This window comes from Lucilia sericata, unplaced genomic scaffold (genome assembly GCF_015586225.1).
Source record: "Lucilia sericata isolate MDLA Ls3-8-SP2 unplaced genomic scaffold, ASM1558622v1 Contig000550F_arrow, whole genome shotgun sequence".
Lineage (NCBI taxonomy): Eukaryota > Metazoa > Arthropoda > Insecta > Diptera > Calliphoridae > Lucilia > Lucilia sericata.
The window spans coordinates 165143-184942 of record NW_023994560.1 but is presented as its reverse complement, the minus strand read 5'-3'; the positions used below and the strand labels follow the sequence as shown (position 1 = coordinate 184942).

At 32.6% G+C, this 19800-nt stretch overlaps 2 protein-coding genes across 2 annotated transcripts in view; one reads left to right on the top strand and one right to left on the bottom strand.

The window, feature by feature from the left end:
- The first annotated feature begins 566 nt into the window (after window positions 1–566).
- Window positions 567–19800, top strand: part of LOC119606056 (probable beta-hexosaminidase fdl) — a 58558-nt gene continuing 39324 nt past the window's right edge. Inside the window, exon 1 of the mRNA XM_037959429.1 lies at window positions 567–725. Coding sequence (XP_037815357.1) covers window positions 709–725 — 17 coding nt within the window. The 5' untranslated portion in view covers window positions 567–708. The remainder of the gene's footprint in view (window positions 726–19800) is intronic.
- LOC119606062 (uncharacterized protein DDB_G0283357) lies at window positions 8763–19707 on the bottom strand. Its single transcript, XM_037959441.1, has 3 exons — window positions 18887–19707; window positions 15892–16039; window positions 8763–10453 (listed from the first exon to the last, which is right to left on the bottom strand). Exons 1-3 carry the CDS (start codon window positions 19549–19551, stop codon window positions 8864–8866), a joined length of 2403 nt encoding a protein of 800 aa, XP_037815369.1. The 5' UTR covers window positions 19552–19707; the 3' UTR covers window positions 8763–8863.

Here is a 19800-nt window from a genome sequence, read left to right as displayed (position 1 = left end):
TCTGCGTATAATAATTCTGCCCCTGCTTATGCATGTTTTATACAATCGGACCTAAACATTAGAAAAACTATTAGAAATATGATAATTATATGAAATCTCCGATCTTACTCCCAGTTCCAACATAGACGACACTCTACCGAATTGATAAGGAACTAGGTAATAAGAGCATTCGGAGAAATGAAAAGTGGGTTATTATTGAATGAAAAATTATGAAATGAAAAACCTGCACCTACAATTACAACGTCCACTGTATAACAACTAACATACTAACCCCATCATAGACTTTGGGCGTTTTATCTTATTAGACGATGACTATGATGACGACGACAACAACGACGTCTACGACACACTTGGACATGTTTTCAGTGTTTTTTGCTGCCCGTCTCTTTTTGAAAATTATGTGAGTGTTTTTAATTTGTGTTTTTTTTTGTATTTTTTTGTGCATTTTCTTGTTGCTAATAAATAAACTCAATTTAGTTGTAATTATACATTTATGATCAGCAGTAGCAAAGTTTTTCAAATATTTTTTAATTTTATTTTTTACAAATTTTTTTCAACAATTTTGAGTGCGTGATTTAATATAAATAAAAAAGAAAATTAAATTATTAAGAAATTTTAAAAATGTAAAGTGATTTTAAAATAATTAAAAATGGGTTTAACGTTTAAATAACCGAAGTGATTAACTTAAAAGCTAAAATTATCACAGAAATGCTGAAATTACGACGGTATGTGTTTGTTTATAGGAATTTAGAAAATTATGTGAAATTATTACTTAATCCCTTAGTATACGTATGTAATTGAAAATATTGCAAACATTTTCGCCAGATAATTATAGTGAAGACAAAAATGATCCGTTCATTACATTTTGTTTAAAATTAAAAAATAAAAGTTTTAGTTAAAGTTTTTAAGGAAAATATTAAAACTAAAGAAAAACCTCAAAATTCGCTTTAAAATATAAACAAAACAAACTTATGGTATATGTTTGAATCAAAAATCTTGTGTAGATTCTCTAGAGCAATAGTGTTAGAAATTTATAAACAAGTTTTACTACTTACAAACTAATGTTTTTCATGATTATATCCTACACTACAGCAACATTTAGGGTATAATTGATCTGTGCTATAGTTTATAACAGCAGTTATAAAATATACATAAATCATAATCAGCTCAGAATTACTTTCTCAATTACTTCAACAATCGATTCTCAGAGCGAACTTGTAAAGTTCGTCTAGTCTATAGTCTAGTCTATAGTCTAGTCTATAGTCTAGTCTATAGTCTAGTCTATAGTCTAGTCTATAGTCTAGTCTATAGTCTAGTCTATAGTCTAGTCTATAGTCTAGTCTAGTCTAGTCTATAGTCTAGTCTATAGTCTAGTCTATAGTCTAGTCTATAGTCTAGTCTATAGTCTAGTCTATAGTCTAGTCTATAGTCTAGTCTATAGTCTAGGTCTATAGTCTAGTCTATAGTCTAGTCTATAGTCTAGTCTATAGTCTAGTCTATAGTCTAGTCTATAGTCTAGTCTATAGTCTAGTCTATAGTCTAGTCTATAGTCTAGTCTATAGTCTAGTCTATAGTCTAGTCTATAGTCTAGTCTATAGTCTAGTCTATAGTCTAGTCTATAGTCTAGTCTATAGTCTAGTCTATAGTCTAGTCTATAGTCTAGTCTATAGTCTAGTCTATAGTCTAGTCTATAGTCTAGTCTATAGTCTAGTCTATAGTCTAGTCTATAGTCTAGTCTATAGTCTAGTCTATAGTCTAGTCTATAGTCTAGTCTATAGTCTAGTCTATAGTCTAGTCTATAGTCTAGTCTATAGTCTAGTCTATAGTCTAGTCTATAGTCTAGTCTATAGTCTAGTCTATAGTCTAGTCTATAGTCTAGTCTATAGTCTAGTCTATAGTCTAGTCTATAGTCTAGTCTATAGTCTAGTCTATAGTCTAGTCTATAGTCTAGTCTACAGGCTAGTCTAGTATAAAGTCTAGTCAATTATGGTACATTAAACTTTATTGAACATTAAATGGCGTGCCAAAATCGGAACTTATATGATCGGAGTCCTAATATGTTGTTTCGAATTTCTCCATTATAATTTGCAATGTTTATGAGACTATGACACAGATTCGGATTCAGCGTAGCTTAATCCTTAAGAAGAGCATAGTTGAATCTTGGTGTGATTGCATCTCAGGGTAAAGAGGTGCTACCAGTACCTCTTGTCTTGACTGTACTGTTGTTCAAACCCAAAATCGAGAGAATAGAATGTTAGTTATAAGGCTGATTGATGTACGCTGAAATCTATATTTTGGGATAAGTTCTGTGCTGTTGCCGAAAAAGACAATTGACTGTGGGGCTAAGCGTTAGGAATGAGTTGGTGCTAAATCAATGTACTGTATATTAATTGCGATCTGAGTGTTCTTTGAACTACATGTGTTCACGTAAAGCACTCGATTTCTGTCCCTGTTGGCATCCTTAAAGGGGCATGCTATCTGAGTGAACTGTCCAACTGGAGGTCATTTCTTGAAGCCTTTGACTCGTGGCCTAATCAGAGAACTAATATATAATTTGGTAAAACGAGAGTCGATTGGGCCTTCCTTATACGTTCTGTAACCGGCTATTGGTTGAGGTTTATTCTAGAAGTAGACAGAGATGAACAGAAGTAGAAAGAGATGAACATTCTCATTGTTAGAATGATAAAAGTCACTGTAAACTAAGTTCATACCCAATTCGAAAAATTTAAGAATGATAGAATATGTTCTGGTTGAACGTCTGACAGACCAGATAGATTAGAAAAATGTGATGACCCAACGTTTGATAGCGAATCGCTTCTTGGGCCGGACAGTTACAAAGAAGGTGAGTAATTGTTTCCTCCCCATCCTCGTTCTGACAGCTTCTACAGAAGTCGTTATATGGAAGACCCATACGTCTTGGATGACTGATGAAAGAGCGCTCAGATGCATTCTGCAGAGACCTATTAGATGGGATGTTCTGTGAAGATCTATTTGTTTTAGAATTTTTGATCAAATTATTTTTCTAAATAGATTAAATTCCCAATCTATAGAGACCTTTCGATCAAATTATTTATCTATGGAGAATTTTTGACCAATCCCCAGTCTTTTACTCTATCCTCTAAGAAAAAAGAGAAAACATACATTACAATTAATAGTTTTTTCATAAATAGTTTCTATAGTTCTATAATTCTTCTTGACTTCTTTCTAAAGTAACAAATTAAAATTTAGCTTCAAGTTATCTGATCTAGCACATCATGTTGCCTTATAAAGTATAACTTATGTTACTGCTAATATTATCAATAGAACAATAAAATACAAATAAGGTTTTTTTTTGTTTGGTCGTTTATTCTAGTCCATCAAGATTTAAAAGAAAATCAATATTAGATAGTGGTAAATGCAAAAAAGAAAAAACTAAAATTGAGTTGAAGGTAATAATAAGAACGGACACATCATACTCACTCACACACATATTGCAGCAGACATTATGGGGTGTTGGGGGATGGCAAAACAAAATCCCAGCTTAGACTAAATTAAATAATTTTCAATGTCTTCTTTGTCTGGTGATGAATGGAAATTGTGTATTGATACCAATATGCTTTAAAATTTTACATTAATTAGTGCAGTATAATGAACAAATTTCTCAAGGTTATTTGTTGTTTATACGGTGAAAGTTCAGATAATTTGTATTTAGTTTGAAGGGGTTTCTAACTCGAGGAAATTTCTAATTCTTTTACCATTCGTCTTGCGCTTTTTTATGGATAGTGATTTTTTTAGAATTTTATCGAAAGTTCGTTAGTTATAGAGATTTAGAAAGAAATTCCTTACTAGTCTATAGTCTAGTTTATAGTCTAGTCTATATTCTCTTCTATAGTAAAGTCTAGTCTATAGACTAGTCTATAGTCTAGTCAATAGTCTAGTCTATAGTCTAGTCAATAGTCTAGTCTATAGTGTAGTATATAATCTAGTCTTTATTCTAGTCTGTAGTCAGTCTATAGTTTAGCGATAAACTAGTTTAGTACTTTAGACTAGTCTACATTAGACTAGTCTAGACTATAGAGTAAACTATAGACTAGACTATAGACTAGACTATGGACTAGACTATAGACTAGACTATAGACTAGACTATAGACTAGACTATAGACTAGACTATAGACTAGACTATAGACAGACTATAGACTAGACTATAGACTAGACTTTGGACTAGACTATAGACTAGACTATAGACTAGACTATAGACTAGACTATAGACTAGACTATAGACTAGACTATAGACTAGACTTTGGACTAGACTATAGACTAGACTATAGACTAGACTATAGACTAGACTATAGACTAGACTATAGACTAGACTATAGACTAGACTATAGACTAGACTATAGACTAGACTATAGACTAGACTATAGACTAAGACTATAGACTAGACTATAGACTAGACTATAGACTAGACTATAGACTAGACTATAGACTAGACTATAGACTAGACTATAGACTAGACTATAGACTAGACTATAGACTAGACTATAGACTAGACTATAGACTAGACTATAGACTAGACTATAGACTAGACTATAGACTAGACTATAGACTAGACTATAGACTAGACTATAGACTAGACTATAGACTAGACTATAGACTAGACTATAGACTAGACTATAGAACTATAGACTAGACTATAGACTAGACTATAGACTAGACTATAGACTAGACTATAGACTAGACTATAGACTAGACTATAGACTAGACTATAGACTAGACTATAGACTAGACTATAGACTAGACTAGACTAGACTATAGACTAGACTATAGACTAGACTATAGACTAGACTATAGACTAGACTATAGACTAGACTATAGACTAGACTATAGACTAGACTATAGACTAGACTATAGACTAGGGTGATCGATTATTCGACATTTTTCAAAAACCGGTTTTCGAATAGTTCGAATAGTTGACATTTAAAAAAAACCGGTTGATATTTTTCAAATACAGAAAAAACCGGTTAACCGGTTTTTCATTATAAATAAAAAAAATATATTTTAATTTAAAAAACTTAATGTTTATATTTAAATTTGATTAATAAAACATGGCCCGAAATGATTTTTAACAGTTTAAAAGATTATAACTTTAGATCTTGTCGTCTGATTTACATTATTTCTTTAATATAAAAAAAATTAGGAAAAAAGTGGGACACTTCTGTTAAACATAAGGTACTATGTAATCCTAGCTTATTTTAAAAGCCCTGTTTAGGAAATTTTCATAGGCATTCCAACACTTCCATAAAATTTCAGCCGTAAATTAATTATTGTAATTGGAATATAATCTTAAGATTGATAAAATTTTATCAAACAGTTACCAATTTTACAAATAAATTTTTTTAATTAATTAGGAAAATCAAAGAAGTTTAACCAAAGGAGCTGTAGAAAAATATACGCTAGTTCCTCGACTCGAATATTTTTAAAATTTAGACGGGCTGTATTATTATTTACTTAAAAATTTCATTTAAATAATCTTTGAATACAAAGCAAATAAAAGTATTCGAAAACCGGTTTTTAAAAAGTGAAAAAACCGGGTTATTCGATATTACGAAAAATCAACATTAAGAAAAAACCGAAACTGGTAAAGCATAAAAACCGGTTGAAAAATCGAGTCGATCACCCTACTATAGACTACTATAGACGAAGACTAGACTATAGACTGACTATAACAGACTAGACTATACTATAGACTATATAGACTAGACTATAGAACTAACCTATACTAGACTAGACTAGACGATAGACTATTGACTAGACTTCGGACTATAGACTAGACTATGAATAAATAGACTATAAGACAGCGATGACTAGACATAGACTAGACTATAGATAGACTATGACTAGACTAGACTATCAATAGACAGACTATAGACTAGACTATAGACTAGACATAGACTGACTATAGACTAGACTATAGACTAGACTATAGACTAGACTATAGAATAGACTATAGACTTGACTATAGACTAGACTATAGACGAGACTATAGACTAGACATAACTAGACTATAGACTACTAGACTAGACTATAGACTAGACTATAGACTAGACTATAGACTAGACTAGAGACTAGACTATAGACTAGACTAGACGTGAACTAGACTAGACTATAGACTAGACTATAGACTAGACTATAGACTAGACTATAGACTATACTATAGACTAGACTATGAGACTAGACTATAGACTAGACTATAGACTAGACTATAGACTAGACTATAGACTAGACATAGACTAGACTATAGACTAGACTATAGACTAGACTATAGACTAGACTATAGACTAGACTATAGACTAGACTATAGACTAGACTATAGACTAGACTATAGACTAGACTATAGACTAGACTATAGACTAGACTATAGACTAGACTATAGACTAGACTATACAGACTTAGACTAGACTATAGACTAGACTATAGACTAGACTATAGACTAGACTATAGACTAACTATAGACTAGACTATAGACTAGACTATAGACTAGACTATAGACTAGACTTAGGACTATAGACTAGACTATAGACTAGACTATAGACAGACTATAGACTAGACTATAGACTAGACTATAGACTAGACTATAGACTAGGAATATAGACTAGACTATAGACTAGACTATAGACTAGACTATAGACTAGACTATAGACTAGACTATAGACTAGACTATAGACTAGACTATAGACTAGACTATAGACTAGACTATAGACTAGACTATAGACTAGACTATAGACTAGACTATAGACTAGACTATAGACTAGACTATAGACTAGACTATAGACTAGACTATAGACTAGACTATAGACTAGACTATAGACTAGACTAGACTATAGACTAGACTATAGACTAGACTATAGACTAGACTATAGACTAGACTATAGACTAGACTATAGACTAGACTATAGACTAGACTATAGACTAGACTATAGACTAGACTATAGACTAGACTATAGACTAGACTATAGACTAGACTATAGACTAGACTATAGACTAGACTATAGACTAGACTATAGACTAGACTATAGACTAGACTATAGACTAGACTATAGACTAGACTATAGACTAGACTATAGACTAGACTATAGACTAGACTATAGACTAGACTATAGACTAGACTATAGACTAGACTTTGGACTAGACTTGGACTAGACTATAGACTAGACTTGGACTAGACTTAGACTAGACTATAGACTAGACTATAGACTAGACTATAGACTAGACTATAGACTAGACTATAGACTAGACTATAGACTAGACTATAGACTAGACTATAGACTAGACTATAGACTAGACTATAGACTAGACTATAGACTAGACTATAGACTAGACTATAGACTAGACTATAGACTAGACTATAGACTAGACTATAGACTAGACTATAGACTAGACTATAGACTAGACTATAGACTAGACTATAGACTAGACTATAGACTAGACTATAGACTAGACTATAGACTAGACTATAGACTAGACTATAGACTAGACTATAGACTAGACTATAGACTAGACTATAGACTAGACTATAGACTAGACTATAGACTAGACTATAGACTAGACTATAGACTAGACTATAGACTAGACTATAGACTAGACTATAGACTAGACTATAGACTAGACTATAGACTAGACTATCTATAGTCTATAGTCTAATCTATAGTCTAGTCTATAGTCTAGTCTATAGTCTAGTGTATAGTCTAGTCTATAGTCTAGTCTATAGTCTATAAAATTCTCTTTCTGCCAAGATTTCCTATGAAATTCTTTTTCTGTAGAGAATTTTTGTTAATATGATTCACTTTCTATAGAGAATTTCTGATTAAATTTTCTTTCTTTAGAGAATTTTCCAACAAGTTCTGTTTCTGAACAGAGTTTTTGATAGAGTATTCTTCCGTTTTTCTTTCTACAGAAAATGTACGATCAAATTCTCTATCTATGGAGAATTTTCGTTAAGATTCTGGTTTTATAGAAAATTTTCGGTCAAATTCTACTTTTACAGACAACCGTAGATAAAATTATCTTTCTAATTTCGTTCATATTCTCGTTTTAAAGTTCAATTCTCTTTCTGTAGAGAATTTTCAATCAAATTCTCTATCTATTGAGAATTTTTGTTTATATTTACGTTTTTCGGTCAAATTCTTCTTTTATAGACAACTGTAGATAAAGTTATCTTTCTAATTTCGTTCATATTCTCGTTTTATAGTTCAAATTCTCTTGCTGTAGAGAATTTTAGTTCAGATTATCTTTCTTCAGAGAATAAAATTCTCTATCTACTGAGATTTTTTTAGATTCTCGTTTTATACAGAATTTTCGGTCAAATTCTTTTACAGTTAATTTTAAATAAAATTTTCTTTTTAATGCAAATATCAATTCAGTAAATTGAAAATATCAATCCAATTAATCGAAAATTTTTAAAGATTTTTAATATGTTTTCTTTTTATTTTATTTTCAGGTAAGAAATCGAAATTTAAAACTAAAATTATAGCTGTCTTAAAGGTAAGATGATGAATAAGATCGCAAAAACTAATAAGTAAACTTCTAATTGATCTTTTTCGAAATCGCAAACAAATTTTGTGTTGAATTCATTTGTATGCTCAAATGATTATTAAAACGATTAAAAAACTTGGTAATAACGGGGTAATAACCTACGTTATAACTTACATAGAAATTGTTTAATAATGTCTTATTAGTAATTTCATAAATTTCATCTTTATTTTAAATTATTTATTATCATTTTATTCAAATATTTCAAATATCCTCTTATCCCATTAATACTATAAAGCACTTTTGTGTGTGTGTGTGTTTTTCTTAAGAAAGTAAATTTCCAAATTCAAAATTATCAAACGTAACCACTGGATTCTAGTTTTAAGGCTGCATCATAGGTGGGTAGACCAGTTTTATCAATAATTTTACTCATATCCAAACTAATGATGCCATTCTCATTGATACAATCCAAATTAATGGTTACCGAGGTTGGTGTTGAAGCATCGGAGGAAGTAGAGGCTACTATGTGTGGGGTCGTGACTGCCGTTGCGGCTGATGTAGATGGCAAGGAATCTTCTAAAATATCATTATCATTATTATTGTTATTGTTATGATTAGAGGGGTCTTGATATGTTGATTGTCTTGCTGTTGCTATTGCACAATTGGCATTAGCATCTGCTGTTGGCATGTTAGCAGTTGCTGTAGCTTCTTCTCTATTAGGTATTAGTTCAGGAACAGTGATTTCCACCTGTTGCAAAGATTCTTCTATCTCTTCTGTATTATCCTGTTGTGTGTTAACTTTTTGATAATGATTTTGTTGTTTAAATTTTCTTTTTGTATTCGCACATGAACATTGTTGTTCTATATCATTATCATTGTCATCGACTTCATCCTCTATATCGGCCTCCTCAATATCATCTGTTTCATTCGTACATTCATTCGCATTTTGTTGTTTTTCATGTAAATTATTTGTTAAATTGTCGTTATTATTCAAACTATTTTGTGTGCTTTCACTGCTTCCCTCCTGCCCATTTGTGGCCGCCTGTTCTTCCGCTAAGGCACCTGCTAATGTATCTAAATTACTTTCCATTGATATGGAGAGTATTGAATCATTATCGTAACGAAATTTACCACACAAGGGACAGCCACGCCTATAGTAATTTTGCTTAAGATAACGACTGCCAAATGTTTCGGGTGTATTCGATTTGGAGGTGTTATAACCCTGTGATAGTTTGCGGGCATTCATGGCTAAAGTAGGTGAACTAGTAGAGGCTGTCGTTGAAGCCCTCGACTCGCTGGGTAAATGAGCAGATCTGGCTGCTAAAGCTGCTGCTGCTGCATTCCACATATTTTCCACTTCGGCTCGTTGTAGTGAACAGCAGGATTGAGCCTGCAACACCTTTTTCATATTCAACTGACTCAATTGATTAGGCCCAACATTTCGTTGTTGCTGCTGCTGCTGTTTGTTGCGTAAATAGCTAACAGTTGCACGATTATTTGTGGGAGTTGTAGTGGCTACGGTTAAGGCATTTGCCATATTACCATTGACATCATTATAGTTTAGCAAAGGATCTATAGGAGAATGACTAGTAGCTGTTCTGATATTAGCATCAGATGAAGCCAAAGAATTAATTTCCATGCCACTTATAATAGATCCACCCACACCCAAGACTCCTCCCAGTGCATTCACCCTACCCTGTATTATGGAACTAACATCTAATGATGATCTATAGCCAGGTGGTGGTGAATTATTTGTAGGCAATTGTTGTTGCAACAATTGTTGCTGCATCAATAATTGCTGTTGATGTTGTTGTATTAGTAGTTGCTGTTGTTCTTGCATTGCTACCACAGCATCGTAAGAGGGTGGTGGTTCATGATGAAGTGCTGGTATTGTGGCCAAACCATCCATAGAATCGCCCACAAAGAGACCGGATGTTTCGTAGCACTGGAAATAGAACAAAAAGGATGGGAAATTATATAACTAGGAAGGAAGTAAATGTTCAAGTCATGTAGATTGAAAGTTGATCTTAATACTCATTAACCTAGAAAATAATAATATTAAACACAACCACTGGATTCTGGTTCTAAGGTCACATCTGTACTTGGATAGATGAGTTATATCAATAATTTGACTCATATACAAACTAATGATGTCATTCCCATTGACGTAATCCAAATTAGTAGTTCACTACTCCCAAATAGTCAATAAGTCTCAAAGGCACTAAGATAAAACATGACCCCACTACTCTTCAGATGAGGATTATTAGATCTAACCTGTAGCCGTGAGATATGTGTATCAGTAGATCATCAACTTTAGACCCAAGTAACTCAGCAAGGTTGGATACAGTGCAATTGCCAAGACACCTATTTCTCTCGGTGGATAGGGCGGGTCATTTGCAGATAAGGTGAACGTTTCTTTTTCTCTCTGTTATTGCAAATGCGACATGTTTCATTGAAGTAGAGTCCAAGTCGACTTGCTTGTCTATCAGAACCCAATTTTTAGATATTATAGTCAGCAACTTCAATATGTCCCGACTATTATGGGTAGTAAGTTGTATAGTGGGTTTTTAATAGGAAGAGAGTCCAAATATGTTGTCCACTCGGCATGTGTCCAGTTTCTTACACCTGTTTTTAGCCTTTTGATGAAAGAGACTGAAGGTAGTACTTTGATAAACGGAGTTCCTACTGAAACTGCTTTAGAGACAACCAAAACAGATCCATTTCTCACATTAACTTCGTCACTCTGAATGGTCCAGGTTCATAGCACGTTTTTCATAGAAAGGTGTTCACATTTACTTCGCGACTCTGAATGTGTCCCGGTTTTTCCATCTATTCTCCGTGTTTTGAAGGAAAAAAAATTGGAATATATTACTTTTAATAGACTCCAGAGGAACTGTGACTAAAGTTGCACTAATCCCGCTCCGGCTAAGTCATCTACTTGCTCATTGGCTTAGCAATCTCAATGCGCAGTCACCCAAGCTAGATGATGTCAAACAGACGGGGACCCAGTCTGGGCAGATCATTCTTTCGTGGTCTGACTAAAGTTGCACTAATCCCGCTCTGGCTAAGTCATCCACTTGCTCACTGGCTTAGCAATCTCAATGCGCAGTCACCCAAGCTAGATGATGTCAAACAGACGGGGACCCAGTCTGGGCAGATCATTCTTTCGTGGTCTGACCAGTAGTAATGTGTAGGAAATTAATAAGAGAAGAAACGCCGACCTATTAACTAAGAGGACAATAATTCCACGAATATTGCCACTATTTCAGGCTGGAAAACACTATAGATATTCAGTAGACGATCGCAGAAAACAAAAAGACCAACACCCCAGTTCGTTTTTGAACCATTTATATAGAATCTATTGTTAAAAACGTTCACTTTATTAATCCTACATCAAAGTCCGTATGTGGATGCAAGACGGTTAGTTCAAGACAAAGGAAAGTGAAAGCTTATAATTCGTGCACGTTCATATATTCTTGATCTTCAACAACCAGACGCCTTAAGCCTCCCTGAACATCAGGCAAAGATGGTCATTATATGAAGCAATATAGAAAAGAGTCTTCTTTCAAATTAGTTTTTAACAGGTATTGCAACATCCAGGGTTGCCATGATGGAAGATTACACTTTCATGTGGGGCCTCATATTGTGATCCGCGCCAAAATAACTTCTTATTCTTTGAGGTTAAGTAAAGCGTTATGTCAAGGAGATCGTTCTACATCGATCAAAACAAATAGTAGTTGGACGGAGCAAGATCTAGACTATAAGACGAGTGAAGCAAAACTTCCCAATCACTTCTTTCTAAGTTTTAACGGTTATTGCAACTTTTGATCCAGAGTTGTCATGTTGGATGATTACGCTTTCATGTGGGGCCTCATATTCTGATAATTTTTCGTCCAATGTTATCTGTTGCATTTGGTACAGGTTAACTGTGATAGTCTGACCAGATTTCAGCAGTTCATAATATATAGGAATCTTTTGATCCCATCAAATACAGAGAGTATTGCCTTAGCTCCATGTTTGGCTTAAATGTCGGCTGATTGACCAGGCTTTACATACGATCTCTTACGCTTCTGGTTGACGTAATGGATCATTTCATGGAAAACTTATTTTTAGAAGGAAAGAGGGAGAAGAAACATTCATTTGTTTCTAAAGAAAGTTTCCTATGCAGCAAGGGTCAATATTCTTCGCTTTTTCTTAACTTTTGCGTGTTGAAGTTTTATACCAAGTGTTACATCCGCATTCCTAAATACATGCTACATATTTTGTTAACCAAAGTATGCTACACTTTTTCTTTACCAATAAACTCCTAACGGTAGGCATTATTACAATGAAACATACCACTTTAAGAAATACCAACATTTTACAAATTAAGCCTATAAATATACAACACTTTTTCACGCATTTCTTTAATTCTTTATACAGAAACACTTAAAGTGAAACCATTTAACTACAGCAGTAGTTAATTAATTTATATTAAACCTTTGTTAACGGACTCATCCCACCCATTTCAGTATCAATTACTTTCACTCCATAATCTGACAACTTTAATAAAGTTTTATGAACTCTTTTTTTTTAAGTGTCAACAAGTGTTACAATGAGAAATTTGTATACTTTTACTGGTCAAAAACTGGAGTTGGGGGGATAAAAATAAAAGAAATGAGTTTCTTTAGTCATACTACTCTGTGATTTCGTACAATACAACATAAAATTTATTTCTTTCTTACATTTTCATAATCATAATAAATGTGACATTAAGATGTTAACAAGAATAATTCGTTGAAACAAATAAACGAACAGCAACAAAAAAAAAGTCAACAAACGAAACAAGTTGAGGAGTTTTTATTTATTTGTTTGTCAACGAAATGTTTTTAAATATAAACGGAAGGAAATGAAAAGACACTCAAAAACTTCCTGTAGCGCAGGAAAATCAAGTGTAAAATAAATATGTAATTGTTGTTGACATTTTCATTCTCTGTAGAGTTTTTTTCCTGTTGGTTTTCTCATTTTACAGTTTTCATTTTTATGCTCATAATAATCATTTTCACTTCGCAATTCGCATTTTTGTTACAACTTTGTATGCAATTAGACGAGTGAAGCGTTAAATTGGGGTTAAACATGTAGACAATAATAACAACAACAACAATAAGAACAAATATAACAGTAGCAGCAACAACAACTACAATAAAAAATAAGTGTTAAGTAGAGAACATAAATATGTTTTGCAGCATAATTTTAGGCTGTATTTGCAAATAGAAATATTTATGTAGCGGGGAAGTTTATTTATAACACAGATGGAAAATTTAGTACCATTATAAATTTTTTAGTCCTTTTTGAAATCAAAAAACTCCGCAGTGGACTAGGGCTTAGCATATAAACTAGTCAATGGACTATTATTCGGACTAATCTTTTTGTTTATGTAATATAAAATTTGATTAAAAATAAATTAAAAATCAAATCATTAAACTTGTTTTAGTATAGTCAAGACTATAGATCAGATTATAGTCAAGACTATATAGTAGTTTTTAGTCGAGACTATAGATTAGTATGTAGTCGAGACTATAGTTCAGAGAATATAGATCATTGTATAGTCCATACTATAGATCACTTTACTTTTACTTTAGTCGAAACTATAGATCAGTTTATAGTCAAGACTATAGATTAGTTTTTTGTCGAGACTATAGATCAGTGTGTAGTCGAGACTATAGATCAGTTTATAGTCGATACTATAGATCAGATTATAATAGAGACTATAGATCAGTTTATAGTCGAGACTATAGATCAGTTTATAGTCGAGAATATAGATCAGTTTATAGCCGAGACAATAGATCGGCGTATAGTTTAGACTATTGATCAGTCTATAGTCGATACTATAGCTCAATGTATTGATTAATGTATTGATGACACAATAGATCTGTCTATAGTCGAGACAATATATCAGTCTAAAGACGAGACTATAGATCAGTCTATAGTCAAGACTATAGATACATTATAGTCGATACAATAGATCAGTTTATAGTCGAGACTATAGATCAGTCTTTAGTCGAGACTATAGATCAGTCTATAGACGAGACTATAGATCAGTCTATAGTCAAGACTATAGATACTTTATAGTCGATACTATAGATCAGTCTATAGTCGATACTATAGATCAATCTTTAGTCTAGACTATAGATCAATCTTTAGTTGAGACTATTGATCAGTCTGTATTCGAGACTACAGATAAGTCTATAGTCGAGACTGTAGATAAGTCTATAGTCGAGACTATAGAATAGTCTATAGTCGAGAATAAAGAATAGTTTATAGTCGCGACTATAGATCAGTCTGTTGTCGAGACTATAGAACTGTCTATATTCGAGACTATAGAACTGTCTATAGTCGAGACTATAGAACAGTCTATAGTCGGGACTGTAGATAAGTCTATAGTCGAGACTGTAGATAAGTCTATAGTCGAGACTGTAGATAAGTCTATAGTCGAGACTGTAGATAAGTCTATAGTCGAGACTGTAGATAAGTCTATAGTCGAGACTGTAGATAAGTCTATAGTCGAGACTATAGAATAGTCTATAGTCGAGAATAAAGAATAGTTTATAGTCGCGACTATAGATCAGTCTGTTGTCGAGACTATAGAACTGTCTATATTCGAGACTATAGAACTGTCTATAGTCGAGACTATAGAACAGTCTATAGTCGAGACTATAGATCAGTTTACAGTCGAGACTATAGATCAGTCTATAGTCTGGACATCAGATCAACCTATAATCGAGACTATAGATCAACTTATTTCATTCTATGGCCGGGACAATGGACTAGTTTTTAGTCGAGGACATAATCAAATTATATACAGTTGACAATATAGATTAGTCTATAGTCGAGACAATAGATCACTCTTCATTATGGAAAATAGATCAACCTATATTCTAGACAATAGATCGACTTATTTCAGTCTATAGTCTTGACTATGTACTAGTCTTTAGTCGAGGCTATACATCAGTCAATAATAGAGACTTTAGATGAGTCTATAGTCCAAACTATAGGACAGTCCATTGTCGAGACTATACATCACTCTGTAAAAGAGAATATATATCAGTCTATACGTTACTATAGATAACTCTATAATAAATGTTTTACAAAATAAGCTTTACAATTTAATGAATCGTAAGAAAAAAATTCTTTTAGAAAACATTTTCCACAACATTATTATACTGCCCACTTTCAGAACCTTAAAACAAAAATCACCTCTTAAACTCACACCCAGATCCTTAACATAAGTCAATATTTTATTTTATTATTTCAAAATATGCAAATACTATATCTGACTCTTTCTCACTTGTCACACTTCGCTACTAATAAATACATTTCATTTCATTTTAATACAGTACTCACCTGTTCCACACTATAAATTTCCATATTTGGATCATTTTCCAACCACTGACGTTGTTGTCGATACGCGGCTTCGGTACGTTTTTTAATGTTGCGATGACAACAGTAACAGACAACACACAAAATGGTGGTAATCAATGTTAACATGGCACTAAAAATAGAAAGAAAAAAATAAATATGAATAATAATAATAATAAAAAAACAATAAATAAATTCTATTATATTCACATTGTATCTTGTAGGTACTTGTTGTTAAATAAAAAATACAAGAAAATCAAATAAATGACTAAATGGTTGGCTAGATGGTTGACTGACAGACTGAGTGTTTGTGAGTGACATGAAAGGACAAACAGGACATTGTAAATATAAATATGATTGAATAATATACAACAGTATAATTTTAGTCTCTATTATTTGTTTTATATATTTCAATTAAGTTAAAATTATGTTTAATGTTGTTGTTTTATTATTTTATAACTAAATGTAAATGTTTTTTTTCTTTTAGAAATAAAGTACAAATGCACTTTAATATAAAGGACTGTAATGTACAAATTCATAAACGTACAGTAACATGGTAATATTATCTAGTTAAGTCTATAGTCTGCATTAACATTTAGGGTTATATCTAGTCTGTGTTATTGTTCAGTTCATACATTGGAATGTAGACCAGTTCATAGTCTGTACTATATATCCCTCTATAGTCAGCACCAAAGTCCTGTCTACAGATCACTCTATATTCTGGTCTATAGATATACATTGACTGATTTAATTTCCAGACCATATGCTTAACTGTAGTGTCATCTATTATTATCTATAATACAGACTATATTGTGATCTTTAGTTCTATATAATGATCTATAGTTCCATAGAGTTCTAGAATGATCTATAGTCCAGGTTATAGAGTGATCTATAGTCCAGACTATAGAGTGATCTATAGTCCAGACTATAGAGTGATCAATAGTCCAGACTATAGAGTTATCTATAGTCCAGATTATAGAGTGATCTGTAGGCCAGGCTATAGACTGATCTATAGTCCAGACTATAGAGTGATCTGTAGTCCAGTATAGAGTAAAGATTAATCTATAATTCACAATATAGAGTGATCTATAGTCCAGAATATAGGGTGATTTATAGTCCACCCAATAGAGTGATCTATTATCCAGACTATAGAGTGATCTATAGTCCGGTCTATATTCCAGACTGTGATCTATAGTCAATACTATAGAGTTATCTATATTCCAGACTATAGAGTGATCTATAGTCCAGACTATAAAGTTATCTACAGTCCAGACTATAGAATGATCTATAGTCCAGACTACAGAGTGATCTATAATCCAGACCATAGAGTGATCTGTAATCCAGACTATAGAGTGTAGTCCAGCCAATAGAGTGATCTATTATCCAAACTATAGAGTGATCTATAGTCCAGTCTATAGAGTAATCTATAGTTCGAAATATAGAGTGATCTATAGTCCAGATTATAGGGCGATTTATAGTCCAGACTTTTGATCTATAGTCCAGACGATAGAGTGATCTATAGTGCAGACTGTAGAGTGATCTAGAGTCCAGCCAATAGAGTGATCTATTATCCAGACTATAGAGTAATCTGTAGTCCAGTATAGAGTATAGAGTAATCTATAGTTCACAAGTCCGGTCTATAGAGTAATCTATAGTTCACATATAGAGTGATCTACAGTCCAGAATAGGGTGTTTTGTAGTCCGGACTAGTGATCTGTAGTTCAGACTATAGAGTGATCTATAGTCCACACTATAGAGTGATCTATAGTCCAGACTATAGAGTTATCTATAGTCCAGACTATAAAGTTATCTATAGTCCAGACTATAGAGTTATCTATAGTCCAGACTATAGAGTGGTCTATAGTCCAGACTATAGAGTGGTTTATAGTCCAGACTATAGAGTGGTCTATAGTCCAGACTATAGAGTGGTCTATAGTCCAGACTATAGAGTTATCTATAGTCCAGACTATAGAATTATCTATAGTCCAGACTATAGAGTTATCTATAGTCCAGACTATAGAATTATCTATAGTCCAGACTATAGAGTTATCTATAGTCCACACTATAGAGTGATCATATATATATAGTCCATACTATCTAGTGATATAGAGTCCACACTATCGAGTGATATATAGTCCACACTATCGAGTGATTTATAGCCCATACTATAGAGTGATCTATAGTCCAGACCATCGAGTGATCTATAGTCCAGACCATCGAGTGATCTATAGTCCAGACTATCGAGTGATCTATAGTCCAGACTATAGAGTGATCTATAGTCCAGACTATAGAATGATCTATAGTCCAGACTATAGAGTGATCAATAGTCCAGACTATAGAGTGAGCTATAGTCCAGACTATAAAGTTATCTATAGTCCAGACTATAGAGTGATCTATAGTCCAGACTATAGAGTTATCTATAGTCCAGACTATAGAATTATCTATAGTCCAGACTATAGAGTTATCTATAGTCCAGACTATAGAATTATCTATAGTCCAGACTATAGAGTTATCTATAGTCCACACTATAGAGTGATCAATAGTCCAGACTATAGAGTTATATATAGTCCAGACTATAGAGTTATCTATAGTCCAGACTATAGAGTTATCTATAGTCCAGACTATAAAGTTATATATAGTCCAGACTATAGAGTTATCTATAGTCCAGACTATAGAGTTATCTATAGTCCAGATTATAGAGTTATCTATAGTCCAGACTATAGAGTTATCTATAGTCCAGACTATAGAATTATCTATAGTCCAGATTATAGAGTTATCTATAGTCCAGACTATAGAATTATCTATAGTCCAGACTATAGAGTGATCTATAGTCCAGACTATAGAGTGTTCTATAGTCCAGACTATAGAGTGATCTATAATCCAGACTATATAGTGATCTATAGAGTAATCTTTAGTCCATACTATTTGAAATTGGAATTTTGTGTATTTGTTTTTTTATTTTTAAGTTGTTAAAACTTACCCTCCCAACAATAAATTCACATTATTATTGATGCCATTCGAATAAGATCCACTGCCGAGACCATTACTAGAACTACTTCCAGTTATCAGAGCAATACCACCACCATTCGAACGTATGTTCTGTTGATGAAACACACCGAAACCACTGCCATAGTAAGTGGTACTGGTATAAGTATTAGAAGGCTGACGTTCAGGCGGTAAGGAGTGTTGACTAAAATCTAAAATTTCACTACTTTCACTGCTATAATTGGACGAAGAGTCATCATCAGAAATACCATTGCTGGTGTCATCAGTTTCATGATGATGGTTATCATTTCTATGTATGGAGGTCGTAGCATTTGCTTTATCATTATGATGAATTGAAGGAGTTAATGAAGAAGATTTTGATGTTGTTGCTGCAATTATTTGTTGTGATTGTTGTTGCTGCTGTTGTTTCAATTGTATCAATGTTGATTTGTTACTATTTATAATTTTTGTTGTAGCTGATTCGGTTGTAGTTGTGGTTGCAAATGTTGTTTGAGTTTCATTTTTATTATAAGTGCTATTGTTGTTGTTATTATTATTATAGTAATTAGTGTTGTTACTGTTGTTGTTATTATTGTTATTATAATTTTGCTGATTTTGATACGATATTGCTGCCAACATGGCAAAACGTTTAAGTGACATTTTTCTTTTTTATTTTCAATTGTTACGGTTGTTTCCGTTTTCGTTTCTTTTATTTGTTTATTTTAATTAATTTTTCTTTTTCATTGTTACAAAAAAAAAAAAAAATCGATTTTTATATTAATTTTTTATACTTTGTTGTCTGATATGTTTTGTTGTTATTAATTTGTTTATATAATTTAGAAATAATTTTTTTTAATTTCTTTTATAACTTAATATTTTTTAGTAAAAAATGTTTTTTAATGCATACTT